We start from the raw sequence: 18,592 nt of genomic DNA, 5'->3' as shown, positions 1-18,592 counted from the left end.
ACTTTTAAGGTCCCAAACCCCACTCGCGAGTAGGTATCTCTTAATTTTTAGCATTTTTAGCAAGCCCCCATGGCCTGCAGAGTGTAGGGAAACACCTGGGGATGTTTGTGGGGCACTAGCTACATGCAGAGGCCTTGTTTACCAACTCACAGCTCTCTGGTATGTCTAGAGGCTGAGAAATAACCACTTAAAGATGCAAAAAATGCTGGCGAGGCTTTTTATAGCCCAAATTCTGAAAATTTCAGACCCCCACAACTCAGAAACTATTTGAGCTACAGGCCTACAATTTTGCATAGAAAGTACTTTTGTGACTATCTAATGGCATGCAAATTTAGGACTAGTTTGAAAATGGTGCAGCAACACCCCCAAGGAATATCTGGTCATTTCACCTGGAATGACCCCTTTGTGTTTCTTAGAGGGTCTTGAAATCTCACAGCCCTCTCCTGACCATCAGTGCAAATTTAACTTTTCTAAAACAATCAGATGTTTCTGTTTGTACCTTGTTGACACCGTCCTGGGAGCCGAGGTATCCTGCAGGTAGATTGGCAGCCACAGGCAGCTGCTGTTCATTCACGATGACCCTGCCATCCTTCAGCAGAGGCAGCCAGGCTGACCCCACTGGAAAAAAGAACAGGTGCAGGGATGCATTTGTAAAGGCGCATCATTATTGGGGCAGCATGAGCATAATGATCTGAATTTTAAAGCATCTCCACCCACTGGGGATGTTTAACAACTAACCAACAACCAGCACCAATGTATGCCTGTATCAAACAGTTTTACCCACATCATGCACAACATATACCTAATTTGCTAGTTTCTGTTTCATGCACACACATGAAATAATTGCTCAAGTTTGACATTCAATAGTGGTAAAAGATGACAAGCCCACCTGGAGCCTCCACCAGGTCTTTCTTCTTGCTGTTGCTGTCACAGCTAACATGGTAGAAGGTGAAGAGAAGATGGTGCTTCTCATGCAGCTGAGTAGGCAGCTCTATCTTTATCTGAGGGTGAGAAAAACATAGATTCACGAGATTGGTTCCAAAATACAGAAGAAACTTTATTCAGTAAAAAATGCATACCACTGAAATGTGCTCAGATAACACAAGACGAGGTGAAAGGTAGCCTCTCACTTCAAAACGGTTTTTTAAAAAATTACTTTCAACTTTAGGTCTGTTGATGCCACCTGTCTCTCCCCACTGAAGGTTCAGAGGCACTAAAAAGCAGACTGCTATAGCCAGAACATCAATTAACCTTTTAGTCCCTGAGCCTGTTTTTGAGGCATCTACAGCCCCCGCCGGCGGGGGCTGTAGGGACTAAGGGGTTAAACTTTGTGAGGAACATGAGCAGAGAAATACCTCATCATAGAACTCAGGGTTCTGCTGGTGGTGCAGGACGGCTGCAAACGCCTGCTTAGTGAACAGAGGCCCTCCTGGGCGGCCGTAGATGCACTACAGGGGATTCAAAACGTAAAAGATAATCAATAATCAATCATGAGAGAGAGAGCGGGATGAACACATGCTTTTACTGACAGTCATCGATGAGTTGATTAATGTGCTTGTTGGTTTGTCACGAAGCCCCACTTAAAGAATTAAAAGTAATGAAGACTTAATTCACAGCCAGCGAGTGGCATGTTGAGTCCCAAGATGAACAAGGCCAAAGTCCTGACCCGAGTCGAGATCAGTGAGCCCCCAGTCGAGGCCTGAGTCAAGACCATCCATCCATCCATCCATCCTCTATACACCGCTTTATCCTCACTAGGGCGCGGGGGGTGCTGGAGCCTATCCCAGATGACTCAGGCGAAGGCAGGGGACACCCTGGACAGGTCATGCAGAAAGATCCCAGGCCCACCCCAGGATTTGAACCGGGGATCTTCTTGCTGCAAGGCGAAAGTGCTAACCACTCTACCACTGTACAGCCCGAGTCAAGACCAAGGAATCCTAGATCAATTCTTCAGTCAAAATCAATGAGTCTAAAGTCCAGATCAATGAGGCGAAAGTCTGAGCCCTAAACAACACGGTCAAGTACCAAATCCAGACGTACGTAAGTGTCTCGAGTCGAGTCCCAAGCTTAAGACCAAGTGCAAAGGCAAGTCTCAAGTCAAGACTAACAAATTCTAAAAGTCCCCAAACCATCACTTCTCCAGTGAAAATCAGCTAATCAAAAGTCAAGACCAAAAAGTCCAAACTTAAACCATGAGGCAAAATGAAGACTATCAAATCCTATATTAAATTTAATACATTTGTAAATTTTAATTTCAACATACCAGTCAGTTTTCTATAAGGGTACTTCAAAAAAGGTTCCTGGTCTCACCCAAAAACAAAGGGTGTTATTCCCACTTTAGGGCAAAACTCTACACTATAAAGCCTTTGTATCACGGTCCTCAACAACTCAATTGTTTGATGTCACTTCTTTGTAAGGAGCACCTGTTCTGTGTGGAAGTCTGAAGGCCAAGGGAAGCCACAGTTTGTCAATTCAAAAAGTCACCATACTCAATTAGAGAGTGTGTTATGTATCTCAAGTGCTCAAGTCTGTTGGTCTGAAGCGTGTAGTTAGACTAGGAAATATGCAAAAAATGTGGATTGACAGCAGCCTTCTGTAGTATTTAAATGTACCTTTAGCAGCTGGGCGTCATCCTCATCAGAGTCCTTAAACTCAATGCAAACAGCGATGTTCCTCGCCTGAACAGGGGAGACAAAAGTAAACAGAAAGGCAGATAATATTGGAAAAGTAAGAACCATTTCCAAACAATTTTCTGCCACTTTCTCTACTGTTCCTGTCTGGGTCCATTACAGATGGCCATTAGTTTAAATAAAAACAGGGAAAATAGTACAGGAAAAGATTTCAAAGCTCTCATTTAAAATAACAGAGAGAGAGAGAGATGGGAAGAGAAGACAGGTTGGTTTCCTGTACGGAGCTGACCTAGTGAAAATAACAACCCTGCATTAATGCATTAATCACAAACTGCTGTTCCATGCACAGATAAGTCTATCCAGCTCTGATGCTTGGCTGAACAAGCTTCAGGCAGTTGCCAGTAGTCTTTTAGGCTAAACAGGAACACAAAATGATGATGAAATGAGAATGCCAGCCAAATAAAAGCATTATGCTCCAAAAAGGATAAGGCCTATGTTTGGGAAGGACATCTGATGTCACACATAAAAGATAAAATACTGATGCTGTGCAAATCATGTAAACAGTGAAGCTCAAAATAAAAGATTAATCCAATATTATGCACCCTTTCTGTCTGTACCTTAGCAAAAGATTTCTGCCCGTCGTACTTGAGGTGTTTCGGGTAGACATAGAGGTGGTTTTTATAGATGGTGAATGGTTGGGAGCACTTGGCAATACAAGGCACAAACTCCTCCACCTCCAGCAGAGCACTGCCTGGTCCATTTCTTTCAAAGTTCTTCACAGGGATGTAGGACGAAGTGACACAATCTACAGGCAGGAAAGGAGATGAGGGTTCACAGTGTACAGTACGAAGAATATAAACAGACAGAAGAGAGTTTGTAAATATCTGGAGAGTTTACTGGTTGCATCCGGGGCCACGCTATCAATTGTCACATCTAAGTTCCCCAAGAGCACAGGGAGTTTGGCCATTTTCTCTGGTCTGTTGGGAAAACAGGGAAAGAAACAGCTTATTACAAAACAAGTTATAGCAAGATAGAAAAGCCAGAGGAACAAAAATAAACCCATACTTTCGGAAGTCAGTAAGCAGTTTGAACATGTCCTCATCTGACAGCTTGCTGCTGTCCTGCCTGTAAAGAGCTGAGAAACGAGCACTTTTGTCCAAAGTCCCAGATGCATCTTTAAACACAGGCCTGCAGAGAGACATAAAAACAGTGGGTTTACTGGACAAGAGGAAATGTCAGTTCTGATTTAAAAATGTGTGCCCCAACAGGCAGTTTTTTCTTTGACAGTTTTAGCTGAGTTTGTATGCCCCCTGTCAAAAGTTTTGAGACGATTTCTAATTTATTTGAATGAGAAAGTGTCTCAAAACTTTTGACAAGGGGTGTATGCTGTCATAAAAGCTGAAAGTTTTTCCTTAACTACAAGAAGCCATCAGTAACAGGATGAGTCTAGCTACGGAAACAACAACAGCTAAGGTGATATGGAGGGGAAGTGTTGATACCACTCTAATGCCTGTAGTAGAAGGCCGACTTATGTCGGTACAATATAATGTTTTTATTGACGCCGTTAGCTTGGTTCACACCTTGCAGCCCAGGCAAAAGGCATCCTGTACTGTCCCAATCTGCTGCAAGCTGTCTTGGCATTCTTCAGCACCTTTTGGGCAATCTACAGAAGACAAGTGACTCATTTTACAAACTAATTACACAAGATGAGAAGCATGCTGCTATTTGCATCCTCATCTCTGCTCACACATGCACCTTAGCAGAGTCTGAACTCTTCATGTAGGGTTCAGTGCAGTGGGTGATCCCTCCCTGCAGGACCTTCTCAATTCTGGCAACCAGGAAGATCTCTGGATGGGGGCAAGTGACGGAGAACACCCCTTGTCTGGGGTACTGGAGGGCCCCCTCTGGCAGCTCACTGGCCAGCCGGTGGGGACCGTCACTGCTGCCGCCATTAATTTTTTGCAAGTTTGGTCCGCTACCATAAGCAGACGTCATGTGTCGGACCAACGGGTGGTTAAGATCCACATGGAAGTCGGCAGAGATCTTTCTACTGTTCTGGACGTCGAACAGCGACAGGACGACATAGAAAGGCTCCACCTTTAATGACAGAAGAGAGAAAGGAAAATGTTGTGATGGAGGATGGGCAGCCAAAGACAAAATAGAAAAGCAGAGGGGGAAAAAAAAGTAAAAAGAAAGCAACAGTTGAACGGATACTCATCCTTCCTAATGCACTTCTCATTTTCCACTAAGACCAAATGTACTACTGATATAATTCATCATCCCATTCAGTCTTTCCACCATGCATTTCCATTACACAAACTCATTTGTGTGTGTGTGTGTGTGTGTGTGTGTGTGTGTGTACTCTGAGCAGCCTGAGAGCTCATAACTGTGGTTTCCCAGCTCAGCGTTGAGAGTTGAAGGAGTGCTCCTTCCACACACACAGAGACCTTGGAGAATGAGAGCAGGAAACCAGCCTCAGACTGGTGCTAATGCATGGTGGGAGGCCCCGGCTGGTTGCTATGGCAATAGCCGTTCTCTGTGCCAGCAACACCAGTTTTGACGGGGGCCAGCCAAGTGGGCCATCTGAACTGTCTGTGATCTTCTTAAGTGATTTAAAGCTCGCCCTCATTTGCTGGAGGACATTTTCCGGAATTACGCCGAGGTCGGGTTCTTACGCTGAAAATCACTGAAACCTACATTAGTTGTCGGTCCCTCTTCGTTCTCTGCAACACAGCCCTGCAGGTTGAAGGACAGGTCGTTGCAGCTGACCAGGACTCTCTTCCCAAATTTCTCTTCAAACTGCCGCACATCTGGTTCAATGCCAGAAAAGTCCAGTTTCTATGGAAACAGGAGCTGATGTCAAAAGGTTTCCACTATTCATCGCCACAACAAAAAATATTAGTGAAGTCAGCGTGGTGCAACTAGACAAAATAAACAATACTCCTACAGAATGCACGAGACTGTGGAGTTAGCTTCATCACCTGTGTGTCAGGGTCCAGAGTAAACAGCTTGAGGCGAGCTTCACTTCTCATTTTGTATTCGATATCTCTGGCAGTCTGGTAAAAACAAGACAAAAATTGGACTGTGTACCCGCAGAGAGGTGATTATTTAAAAAGAAGGGGCATGGAAACAATCACATAAAACAACAGAATTAGGAAATCCAAGAACAACGATCGATGAACACAACAATCTTCTTTGCCTCCTCATTTGTGAGCTCCAGATCTAGATATGTCTTCATCATTTAATCTTCCCAAGTTACACAACACTAATGCTCAAACGACAAAAGGGAATAATTAGCATGTCATTTTTACTTGTGGGAGGACTGGCAGGATGTAAATAAATGTATTTATTTGTATTGTATCATATGTTTTTACAAAAAAGTTGCAGAAAATTAACATAAAATACCAAGTCTCAGATTTAGGCTCACTAATTGCAGTGCAACGGGCTGTAGATATTATAATAATTCCATTTTAATATTTATAACATTGTGCTACTGTGAGCTTTCATCAGATACAGCACATATAAAGCATTCATTTGGAGTTGTGTGATGAATCCCAGTAGCCTAGCCGCGCTAGAGCCAAGTCTGAAGACGCAAGGGTCTAGGAACTCTCGACAGGGAGGGAGGCGGGCTAAAAGGTTGTCTTTCAAATCACTCTGCAGCAGTTGCGTAGGTATACAACCAATCAGTGCAACGAATAGGCTGACGTAGCTCCTAGAGCGCCGGAAATCAGAGGATGTGGGAGTTCGGTGATAAGTCCAAATACGTCTTTCTTCTCAATGAAACACTTCAGTGCCGTCCTTTGTTTATCTTTCAAGTTGAATTTTAGCTTCAAATCTTTAAGGGCTGTGGCCAAAGCCGAGTCGAAAGATAACTGTTTATTGTGCGCAGCCATCTTCTTGTCTATCCTTGTTTCTATGGTTGTTTCCGGTTGTTTCTGTCAGAATCGTCACGCCTCTGTCGTCACTTAGTTACGCCCGCCTTCTGACTCTACACTTCATGGTGATTGGTCCGGCCAGTTTTAGGAGCATCCAACCTCGAGGCTTACCGAGGGTAACTAGACCCACCCTGGCAGAGAATTAAATTCGTTGCCGTGGGTTGTCTAGCGCGGCTGGGCTAGAATCTCAGTCCAACATTTATTCTCCTAAATAGCTCTTTATGCATAAATCCAGGTGGGTTCATCACTGCGAAAAACTCCCCTCACATCACACACAAATATAAATAATATTCATCCATGCGGCTGTAATTCTCTATGTTGGTTAAATACAGAAAAACGCAAATGGTGCTTTTACTGTAAATGCTTTCAGACTGCCACGTTACAACACTGCCTTCCTGCTCAGCACAAGTGTTGGCCTTGTCTGGCCTCTACATTTGGAGACCAAACACACTATAACAGATGTTTGCTTGGTAAGCACCAAGAGGAAAATGTGGGGACCTGGTTTCAGGAAATACAGATGTTTAGCTATTCTGCTCAAAGCAAAACTCCATTTAGCGTCCGGATTGTTCCACGTGAACTCATGGGACATCCAAAGCACCTCTACAGTACAAAGACTACATGGAAAGAGATTTAGCTTGTTGAGTGGCCGAACAAAGATGGCAAACATTGTTTTAACAAGTCAGTGGAGACGGAAAATCCCTCTACCTGAAAGGTGTCTTGAAAACCTCCGGAGGAAAGGTCTGTTTTTAGATGCTCCTCGTCTGTTGGAGAGATCAACATGAGCTCTGTTAGCTGTGGCTGTTAAATAAAAGAATAATGAAGTGTTGGTCTCTGCCTTACTGTGAAACAAAGGGGAATTACAGGAGCAGAGGAAAAAGGACTGAAAATGAAGCTGCTGTTGTTCTGGACATTAATTATTCCATGAGGTTCGGGAAAACTGAAGAAGCTGGCAGCTGCAGAAAGCATCAAAAGGAATCAAACAAACAGATGACAACAAACACCACAAGGCAGGCAAACAGACACATGCAAATAATAAGCGAGCTGCACACCATCGTGGAGGTCTCCGTTCCTCTTCTCCTGCATGGCCTGCTCAAAGCTGCTGTGGAGAATCTTGTTTAAGGTGCTGATCCACTCGTCCATCTCTGCTTCGCTGTCTGCAGCCAGCAGGAACGTGCTCTTATCCTGCATCTTCAGCTCAAAGGCAAATCGACGCACTTTGCTGTTCTGGAAAAACCCAAACCCAAACAATGATTGTATACAGTCCATACTGACTCTTTTAGTTGGACTTTTAATTACATTCCAGGAGGCTTCAGTTTTAAATCTCCCAGTATGTAGGGTCCTGTACCTGGACAACCCCCATGCATGAGTCAAGGAAAATGGTTCCTTTGGGCTCCTTGGAGGTGTTCTCGTCTTTGTAGAAGTTGAGGTTGTAGGATCCATCGCCCAGCTGAGCAAGATGGAAGTACCTCCTCTTGAAGGACTAAAAGATGAACATAGAGAGTGTTAACATCCCAGATGGCCTCTTTCTGTCTAAAAATACCATCAAGTGGAGATGGGGCATGGGAAAGCTTAGGGGTACACTGAAATTATGTCAAGCAGTGGGCTACCCAAAGCGAAGGCTAATTGGCTTTTGCTGTATGCAGAGGGAATAAGACATCCATTCTCTATACACTGCTTTATCCTCATTAGGGTCATGGGGGGTGCTGGAGTCTATCCCAGCTGACTTGGACGAAGGAAGGGGACACCCTGGACAGGTCACCAGTCTGTCACAGGGCTACATATACAGACACACAATCACATTCACATTCACAATTTAGAGTAACCAATTAACCTCAGCATGTTTTTGGACTGTGGGAGGAAGCCGGAGTACCTGGAGAAAACCCACGCATGCACAGGGAGAACATGCAAACTCCATGCAGAAAGATCCCAGGCCGGGATTTGAACCGGGGATCTTCTTGCTGCAAGGCGAAAGTGCTAACCACTACTCCACTGTGCAGCCCGGGAATAAGACAAATGTTGGTTATTTTTGGTTTTATCGCAAAATCAACTTCTACTGTTTAAGTCTCTGAATTCAGATTAATCAGTTATACTACTTGTTTAATCAAACTACCGTATGTGCGGTTTTTAAACTTAAAACCCCCCCAAAACTGAGTTTTTTTGGTTTATGACATAAAACTGCAAGAAAAAGTGATGTTGAGCTAAGCAATGTTTAGCTTAGCAAGCATTCTGGAAAAATAACCATATAGGTGGTTTGTCTTTAACCCTTGACTTCACCAACAGGAGCAGCAGCAGCATGGGATATTTGGCAGACCGTTAAAAATGAACTTTGAATGATCTGACAATGTAATAGTAGTCTTAGACTTAATTAGATACAGGGGGTCCTCGGTTTACGACGCCCTCGACCTACGGCGTTTCATCTTTATGTCGGAACTGGTTACGTGGAACTAGTTGGTGAGCGTTGGAGGAAAAAAAGTTGATTTTTCTCAGATAAGTTCTCCCAAAATGTAGCTTTCTAATTCACCTAAATGCTTGTAAATAATGCATGCGAGTCAAAAACTTTACTGCAAAAAGCGAGAAGTTCGGCGAGATGAGTTTTTAGCTAGCTGCAGATGTTACAGTTTACAGAACAGCAACGTTGTCACACGGCGAGCGGAGCAGACAAATTTCTAAATATAAATCCTCGGTGTACGATGTCCTCGACCCACGACGTTTCATCTTTACGTCCAAACTGGTTACGGAAGGCCCTCGGTATACGACATACTGTGGTTCATCATTACATCGGAACCGGTTACGTAAAACTAGTCGGCGAAGGGAGCGGACAAATTTATTAATAAAATACAATGGTATTCATGACTTGTCCGAAGAACTGATCAATATCGTGATGCACGTGACTTTGTTTACATGTTCGCTGGAGTTCCAACTTGCGCTGAAAATCGACTTACGTTGCGCCATAAGAATGGAACTCCCATGTAAGTCGACGACCCCTCGTATAAGCACAAGTTAATTATCTTCCTTGAAAACGTCATCATGCATATTTCTAAGTCTGAACAATTTGTAATAGTTTCTTTTTTTTGCCAAAGAAAGTGTTTTTAGAGACTGATTATCACACTGTCTGGGAATTCATTCAAGAATCATTAAGGAAAAATCAGCATTTATCATCAAAATTGCCAAAGTTTCTGTTGTTTTTAGCATCCAAAGCAGAGAAGAACGTCAGGAGATATCTAACAGACAGATTTAATCGCAAGTAAAACTCACACAACTGTACTCACCCGCATAGTAACACTAATTGCACTGTTCATGTTGCCTTTGTACAGCCAGCCGTGTTTTGACACTCCTCCCTTCTGTGAGCCGAGAGAAGCTGTGTCCTGGAGGAGGAAGGAACAAAAAACATTAAACAAGAAGATGTTTATTATACCTATTCCTCTCCTCCATCAGTGGAAAACAAGCACACTCTCTTGTACTTATAGTTGCACACTTTGCTTTGAGCTTAGGAATTTGCTCACTGACCTCAAGGCAAATGGGAGGATAGTCTGTAAGGAATGCACTTCATTAACATCAGCATTAAGAACAACACTTTTCAGTCATGACGGTAAGTCCATTAAAGGTCACTGGCCTTCGGTTAAATCAATGTCTGAAGTGAGGTCATTAATGGGAAGACATGCTCCATTAAACTGCTACGGATGTCATGAAGATATTTCAGATAAACAGGGCAAGCCTACATTATGGAAAGGGCTTCAGTTTGACTTGAAAAAGAGAAATGAAAATAAACAAATGATACAATGTTGGGCACTAAATTAAAGGTGCTGCAAGTGTTGTTTACTCTTATGAGCAAAGGTGGGTCATGAGAAGACTGTGAGACAAACAGGATTTCTTAAAGCACTGGGACTCCTACCTCATCTTTTTCCACATCTTCATCCACCTCGAACAGGTGAGCTGCCAGTTTCTCAGGTCTCAGCACCTTACTAAAACGACAAGGAAAAGAGAAGTTAGAGCTAACTCAGGTCTTAGTGGGACGTCATGTTATTTATAGTGCACATTTCTCAAAGTGTCTACAAACTTTACATGTTAAAACACAAAAACATGTAAAAGTACAAATTAAAGGTTAAATTAAGAATATTCATACAACAAAAACACAATATTTCCCCATCATTTCCATGTATGAGATATACACAGATAGAGACTGATGGACACCACCCAGCATATTTCAAATTAACTGTTATAAGTAGTTTTTCTCCCCCAAGTTGTATTTATACTAGCATTTGAAGGAACAAAAGCATTATTCACTTTTAGCAGTTTCAAACATCCAATCATTATTTCTGATTCTCAGTCTTGACATTTTAGTCATTACTGTCAGTAATTTCAACAATTTCTCCATGACCTTTTTAGCAAAAAATGTTATCCATTAATTCACATAACATTTTCAAGCCTTTTCCATTAGCTAACAATTCAGATATTTTAATTAACAATTTTGACATTACCTACTTTCAGTTAACTATTGCATTCTATGTCTACTAGTTTGAACTAACTGTACAATATGGAGTGCATTTTTGCTGACGAGGATAACAACAGGAGGTCCTCGATTTACGACGTCCTCGACTTATGTCATTTCGCCGTTACATCGGAACCGATTACGGGCCGGTGGTCGGTTTGACATACACGTTTCTCCGTTACTTCAGTGGAACTAGTTGGCAAGTGGAGTGGATTAATACTGTAGTACTGTAGTCCAATAGTCAATAGAAGACGCTTTGTTTACATTTGTCGCCACATTGGATTATGCTACATTGACGACCTTCATTATGGCTCCCAAGCATAAGTCAGAGTTATGGTTTACATTTTCGCCGGTATTTCCCTCCCAAGTTGTGTTTCAGTGTGAGCTAATGACTGTTTGTTGTTACTGTAGTTGTACTGATCGATATCGTGATGCACGTAACGGCTTTGTTTACGTTTTCACCAGAGTTCCAACTTAAGACGAAAATCGACTTACGTCACATCGTAGGAACAGAACTCTGACCTAAGACGAGGATCATCTGTATCCATTTATTCCCATTATGGTCAATTATTTGAATGTACTTAGATGCAACAACAAAAAATGTGCCCTAAATCTTGCTTTGAAAATCCCAACAGAGCTTTCTCTAAAGACAGAACCTAATAAAATGTGTTTTTCATAATCACAAAAGTGTACTGTATGACTAAACATTAGCTGTATGGTTAAACTACAGTAAGACTGGAAATGTTGAAGCCTCTTAAGTCAAAACGAGGATTTTAAAATCTGTTTATTATAATTACACCAGTAAAGACTTGGTAAGCTGTATTATGGACCAAACAACGTCCATGTAAGGAATGATGCAGGTACAAGGATTTTAGAGTCTGTGTTCCCTAGATGGGATAGATGCTGGCTACAACGCATTCAGACAAAAAGCTAGTTTGGTAAGTTTCTTAATACATGGCACCAAAGCAAGAAAGCAAAGAAAAAGTATATGCAGTTATATTCCAGAATTCCATATTCCAATATTGATTAAAGTGTTGCCTCAAACTTCTAAGGATGCAGCTCAAAACACTGCAGCTGCTTCTCTGAGTGCAGTTCAAACTCCTGATGGACAGTTTGTCCTTTGACCTTTGTAAGACTCAGGTTCTCTGGGGAACTATTTGCATGAACCATGTCAAGTCCAAGGCCTGGGTTTGTCCAGTTCTTACGCTACAATGTTTTAAACATTACGCACAGCATCTGTGAAGTTCATTCTTGTCCTCAAAGAAAGTGGCTCGTCCAAGGACACACAGTGCATTGTGGGACCTTCCTTTCGCTTTAGTATCAGTCGAGATCAATCCCAGAATAGTCCTGCTTATCTTTGGCACACAAACATAGGAAATCTTCTCCTGTTTTTGTGGAAGAGCTTAGAGTCTTCAAGAGAGGCTTCCGTGTTTCTAAGGCTCTTGGTAAATCAATTACTGTGCTGTAAACAAAAGGCAGCATCACTGAATACAATGAGTGTAAACACCACTTCACAGCATGCCTTGGAGGGCTTTTGCAGAGAGAGAATACACACTCGACCTGAGTGTGGTTGGCTGCACAAATGAACACATTTTACAAATGTTCTAAACAAGAGCAGAATGCCTCAGTCATTTTGGGTTTTGTAAGTAAAAGTTGAGGCCAAAGTGAAATGCTGTCTAATTTACTCGATTTAAAGGGATTTTCTGATGACTTTGCACTGAGCGTTCTTGGTCAGAAAAAAAACCTACAACAAAAACACTGGATCCCACATGACCCCCAGTGAATAAAGCAAAACACAAAGCAGCAAAAATAAGACAAAAAGCACAAGTGAGACAAAAAAGGGAACACAAAACGACAAAAGCGAGAAACAAAACGACAAAAACATGAGACAAATAACAAAAATCAGAAAAAGGAGGACAAAAAACAACAAAAACAAGACAAATATTATAAAAATGACACATGAAATGACAAAGGAACAATGAGCAATCTAGTACTTTTACTATTTAACAACTTGTCATGATCTAGAATTTATTTAAAATTCATAGTTTTACAAAGTTACAAATTGCAGTTAATGTCTTCTCTGTAATTTTTCCTCTTCACAAAGTTGGGCCGGATTGGACCCTCTGGCGGGCCGGATTTGGCCCGTGAACCTCATGTTTGACACTCCTGCACTACGCGGTTCTGACACATTAAAGAGCATTTGTCTTGATTGTTTTTCATGAGCAAAACTAGTGGAAAGGCGTCTCTCTTTTCCTGTGCTGTTCACATTTGCACACAAAGCCTAATCTCTGTCTTCATTCATTTCTTCATATGACTGCTATTACACCAGCACAGCTCCACTGCTAACCGACATCTGAATCGGTGTAGGTAGTAGTGGTTTCAGCTGCATGAACGCTGCGCTGTAGAGTGTTAAGAGACCTGTTGGTACAAGCCTCTGGTACAGCTAAATCATACACACTCACTTGGGGAGCTGGCGGAAGTCTCCAGAATACTCCTCATACTTGTAGTTGACGACGTGCCAGTCAGACTTGTAGGTTTTGATGCACTGCAGAGAAAGAAGGCAGAGAGACGTGAGGGACGACTTCAGTTACAGACACAGACAGGCTCGGGTTTCTATGTTCTATGTTTCGGAACATTTGTCAGGCACTAAAAAGGTGCTGCATTTCTTTTATCTTTGGCACCAGTTCAAGGTTCGGTCTTTATTTGGTCAATTATTAATTACATTTTCCCGTTTAGAAACCTTACAGATGTAAAAGATTGTATAAGTGAAGCGATTTAAAAGGATGAACATTAGATTTAGGGGCATTAACTCACATGTTCTTTACAATTTTACAGATTAACAAGAATGAAAATGACCATTTAGTGAATGCCACACACTATAAAGCCACATAAAGTCCAAAAGAAAGCGTGTTTTTATTAGTTAGATAACATATTCAGGACCCTTTCAGACTCACTCACATTCTTTTCATACTAAATAAAAAGCAAACAAGTTTCATTTTTGTAACTTTTGGGTGTAGTCTGTAATGTCACCCCTAAATAACACTGGACAGCATTCCCTCCTTTGTTGTCATGACTAATGGCTTCATTCAGCACCGAGCTGTGGAGGTCAGAACATATAGGGTTAAGGTTCAGATAAAAAATAAAGGGAGTGTGTGCATCTATGCTGAACTTTAAGTAGTATTTCGTTACATCAGGACAGTTCATTTCCTGAGCTTGCAATGCTTTGCTCAGGTAAACTTTGTGTTTAGCATTTCCTGCGTTGTGCGGTTCTGCTTATGTGAAAGAGTTCTGCCAAGTCTGCAAAGTCTTTTTCTCCTTCATTACTTTATGCCTTGAGCTGATGAACAATAACAGTATATGCATATTCTGGAGAATGTGTAAAAACTGATGCACTTTTAGAATGCAAAGCAAGACTGCAGACTGGATTTAAAGTGGAGGAGAAGCAGCTGGTTTGCCGAAAACACAGGAAACAAACGGGGCAAGAGCTATTCCTGGGGTCACCCCACCTTCCTTTGAGAAACAAATTTAACCCACTGGCTCTTTCCTGTATTCATTTGCAATTCAGATAATTACTAGAGATTTTCAGATTTTGTAACATCTACTTGCCTGGAAAATCCAGACTGACTTTATTTATGTATTAATATAAATACAAATAAAGGCAGTCTGGCATTGTGAGGATAGCAGACGATTTCAAAAAGGAGGGGCTAACGAATGCAGTTTGAACGAGAAAGAACCAATCAGCGTAACACGGATGTGACGCACAAACAAATCGACCTTGAAGTCCATGTAGTCTAAACAACAATGGCATGCAGCCGAGAAAGCGTCGCGGTGAATGATTACTGCCGTTTTTGTCACAAAAATCTGCGAATACATGGGGTACTCTCAAGTACAACACTTATTTTTGAAAAGGCTACGCAACAAAAGACTCCTTCCGAACGATTAGCGGTGTTAGGAATAACTTTATTAATGTTTGTGTTTGGTTACGGGAGGTGCGCAGGTGTTTTATGGGTAATCCAGGCGCTGAAGATGACGCAGCATTAACTCCCGCCTCCCGTGCTATGATTGGTCGTACCAAACTTTCCCGGGAGGGAAACGCGATTCAATTCGCCCAATGCCAAACTGACTCTCCTGTATCTCCTAACATGGAGATGGGAGATTACATGGAGATTCAGTTTGGATTTTCCAAGCTAAACATCTACTCATTCTGTTAATTTTTAAGTTCAAGTCAGTAATGGAACAAACTGCAGTCCAAGCTGACAAAGTCAACATGTTTTTAAGGGATCATCTGTTTCCCTGTGCAGAGGAGCGGCCTCAGCAGCTGAAAAATCCATAAAAAAAACAAATAATTGTATTCCTTATTGCAATGTGTGTTCAAAAACACATGCTGAGTGAGTCAAAGGGTCACCAAAAGTGGAAAAATAAATTCCAAAAGATCCCATCTGTATGCAACCATACAGCTGCTCCAGATGTAGTCGTGATGTAATTCCTGGCTGCAGCCGTGGGGGACTATCACCTATCAGGTTCTATCAGGCCGCACCCCAACCAGCCCAGCTCCTCTGAAACAGCATGACGTAAACCAGCAAAGAAATGCAGATTCCATCTGTGGCCAATCTACTGGACTGTCAGGAAACATGTGAGGGCGGGGGACACAAATGGAAGTTCATTTAAAGGCTAACAGCAACATTTCTGACATGCAGAGAAGTCCTTCGAGTGGCCAGCTAACATTTTTCCAGAGCTTTCACAGAGGTTTGTATAAGTTTAAAGCAGCATAAATACATCATCCTTGGATGGATTCATGTCTGAACATATGAGCTGATGAGTGTTAAAGCAGGTTAAACTATCTGTACTGACATTAAACACCGGTGTTTGGATGAAAAGGAGAGAAAACATGGTGGTGCTCCAAGTCAAAGAATAACAAAGGCTTCAGTCACGAGAGACAAGCTGTGGCTTCGGACAAGATGGAGGGACGGACAAAAAGGAAAACGCAGGCTTACATGCAGGTATGTGTTAGCTTTACCTCTTGGACAAAGAGAGAATGAGCTTCTTTCTCAGCAGTCTCTGGCACGGTGGAGAACAGAGTCCGGCCCTGGCGCTGCAGGGTGGAGATCTGAGGAGAGACACAGAAAGCAGAAGGCGGGCGTGAAAAACAGACCGACAACACTTCATACAACAAAACAGATTCACATGAGTGTTGTTTTTACTGCAGAGTTCGTTCTACAAACTTCATTGATCCCCACAGGAAAGTTCTCTCTCTGCTCCTCTTCAAAAGGAAGGTCAGAGATCAAGGAAAGCAACACTGCAGCCTCCCTGGAGCTACTATGGATCAGTGCACGGCTGAAGGACGCTTCAGTAGGGTGGCTGCTGCATGCCTCAGACTCATTCTTATTCATCCAGATGGTCAAATCATATTACACTGTAAACTGTGGATAGCGTCAAAACATCAGCTTAGCCACACTGACATAAATATAGAAGCAGCACCTACTTATCCATGTATAATTTTGTGAGGTCTGAACAATAAAGTTTAAATTAGCTTCATAATTTGTTAGATTACATAATTCTGAACCTTAACTTTAAATTGGTCGGGTCACTTTGTGTTTTTTATGGTATTGTATGGTCTTAACCACTTTATTTAACAAAGACAGGTGAATTTTCTGACAAAATAACACATCGGATCTTAACCTTCACATTTGGACTTGCCTTACAGGTAAATGTGTGACACCAGTCTTATTTCTATAATGCAGGGATGTCAAACATGCGGCCCGCAGGCCAAAAGTGGCCCAGGACGACTGTGTGAAGTGTAAAAAATTATGTTTTTGTCGCTTTGTTACTTTTTGTCTAATTTCTTCTCTGTTTTTCTTTTGTTTTGTCTCATTTTTAGTCATTTTCTTTCTTTTGCTGTTTTTTTGTCTCATTTGACTTTTTTGTGTAAGTTTGTCTCTTTTTTTGTTTTGTTTTGTGTCGTTTGTCTCATTTTTAGTCATTTTCTTTCTTTTGTTGTTTTTGTCTCATTTGCGTCATTTGACTTTTTTGTGTAAGTTTGTCTCTTTTTTTATTTGTTTCGTGTCGTTTGTCTCATTTTTAGTCATTTTCTTTCTTTCTTTCTTTTGTTGTTTTTGTCTCATTTGTGTCATTTGACTACTTTTTGTGTAACTTTGTCTCTTTTTTGTTTTGTTTTGTGTCATTTGTCTAATTTTTGCCTTATTTCTCACTTTTATCACTTTGTGTCTCGTTTTTGTAATATTTTGTCTCATTGTTGTTGTTGTTTGTCTGACTTTTGTCATTTTGTGTATCCTTTTATCTTCCTTGGGTTTTTTGTCTTATTTTTGTCATTTTATGCTTCGTTTTACTCGTTTTGTGCATTGTTTTTGTCTATTTTTCTCGCTTGTGTTGTCTATTTTTTTGTTGTTTTGTTTCTCATTTTTGATATTTTTGTCTCATTTGTCATTTTGTCGATTTTGTTTCGTTTCTGTTGTCTGTCCATTTTTTGCCGCTTTGTAACTTGTTTGTCTAATTATTTGTCTTTTTTGTTGTTTCATGTCATTTATTTAATTTTTTGTCATTTTGCATCACATTTTTGTAACATTTTGTTTTGTTTTGTTGTTTTTTTGTCCTTTTATCTCTGACTTTTGTCATTTTGTCATCAGTTCCAGATAGCTGTGACTAAATGTTTTGTTCTTTGTAGACACTCTGAGATCTGGAAATTGTGATGTAGAAATGATAAACTCAGACTGAATGTTGCTGAAAGTTAATTTATTTTTATTGAGAAATTTCAGGTTGTTCATAATGTTTTGTAAAAAAAAAGATAATTCCCTAAATGTGAGCATTTTTGCACCAAAACAAAGGAAAAATTTGGAGTTGTGGTTATTAATAAGTTATTATACTCTGATTTCACAGTCCGGCCCACTGGAGATCAAACTGGACTTCCTGGACATCATCTCTTTAGACCTTTTCAGGTTTTATGTGAGGTGCTACACAATGACGCAAAGGTTACTGTCATAGAAGTATGACACAAGCCTCAGTCATACAGGATCAGATCTGTAGTATTTTGTAGCCTAGCCGCGCTAGACAACCCACGGCAACGAATTTAATTCTCTGCCAGGGTCGACAACAAAAACGACAACAGTCGTTGAGCTCCATTAGCACAGACTCTGAATAATCTTTCTGTTAACATGTCTGTAATATACTTGAGCTTCACCCATTGACTGTATAAATAAGGCTTCACCGAACTCCCACATCCTCTGATTTCCGGCGCTCTAGGAGCCTATTCGTTGCGCTGATTGGTTGTGTACCTACCCAATTGCTGCAGAGTGATTTGATAGACAACCTTTTAGCCCGCCTCCCTCCCTGTCGAGAGTTCCTAGACCCTTGCGTCTTCAGAGCATGTGTCTAGCACGGCTAGGCTAAGTATTTTGCATAATGCTTCATTATTTTTTCAAATGAAGTTAAAAATAAAATGTGCTGAAAGGGAATAATAGAGGTTGCTCAGAGAACAAACAACCAGTAGCAAAGAGAATTTGCTGCAGCGGAGTCGTCCTCAC

General features: G+C 41.4%; 1 protein-coding gene across 9 annotated transcripts in view; it reads right to left on the bottom strand.

The window, feature by feature from the left end:
• Positions 1 to 18,592, bottom strand: part of dock9b (dedicator of cytokinesis 9b) — a 77,704-nt gene that overhangs the window by 30,335 nt on the left and 28,777 nt on the right. For all 9 annotated transcript variants that reach the window (XR_007939447.1, XR_007939448.1, XM_022201977.2 and 6 more), the window contains exons 3-20: positions 16,072 to 16,161; positions 13,517 to 13,599; positions 10,458 to 10,527; positions 9,835 to 9,930; positions 7,911 to 8,045; positions 7,615 to 7,789; positions 7,271 to 7,326; positions 5,612 to 5,686; positions 5,328 to 5,468; positions 4,386 to 4,727; positions 4,211 to 4,293; positions 3,696 to 3,818; positions 3,528 to 3,607; positions 3,248 to 3,435; positions 2,613 to 2,678; positions 1,356 to 1,448; positions 890 to 1,001; positions 500 to 618 (exon numbers count right to left, since the gene is read on the bottom strand). Coding sequence is in view for 7 of the 9 variants with exons in the window: in XM_022201977.2 (XP_022057669.2) it covers positions 500 to 618; positions 890 to 1,001; positions 1,356 to 1,448; positions 2,613 to 2,678; positions 3,248 to 3,435; positions 3,528 to 3,607; positions 3,696 to 3,818; positions 4,211 to 4,293; positions 4,386 to 4,727; positions 5,328 to 5,468; positions 5,612 to 5,686; positions 7,271 to 7,326; positions 7,615 to 7,789; positions 7,911 to 8,045; positions 9,835 to 9,930; positions 10,458 to 10,527; positions 13,517 to 13,599; positions 16,072 to 16,161 (2,127 nt within the window). In the remaining 2 variants the exon portion in view is untranslated. The remainder of the gene's footprint in view (positions 1 to 499; positions 619 to 889; positions 1,002 to 1,355; positions 1,449 to 2,612; positions 2,679 to 3,247; positions 3,436 to 3,527; positions 3,608 to 3,695; positions 3,819 to 4,210; positions 4,294 to 4,385; positions 4,728 to 5,327; positions 5,469 to 5,611; positions 5,687 to 7,270; positions 7,327 to 7,614; positions 7,790 to 7,910; positions 8,046 to 9,834; positions 9,931 to 10,457; positions 10,528 to 13,516; positions 13,600 to 16,071; positions 16,162 to 18,592) is intronic.

This window comes from Acanthochromis polyacanthus, chromosome 22, assembly GCF_021347895.1.
Source record: "Acanthochromis polyacanthus isolate Apoly-LR-REF ecotype Palm Island chromosome 22, KAUST_Apoly_ChrSc, whole genome shotgun sequence".
Lineage (NCBI taxonomy): Eukaryota > Metazoa > Chordata > Actinopteri > Pomacentridae > Acanthochromis > Acanthochromis polyacanthus.
Note: the sequence above shows the minus strand (reverse complement) of the source record. Positions and strands in the feature narration are given on the sequence as shown.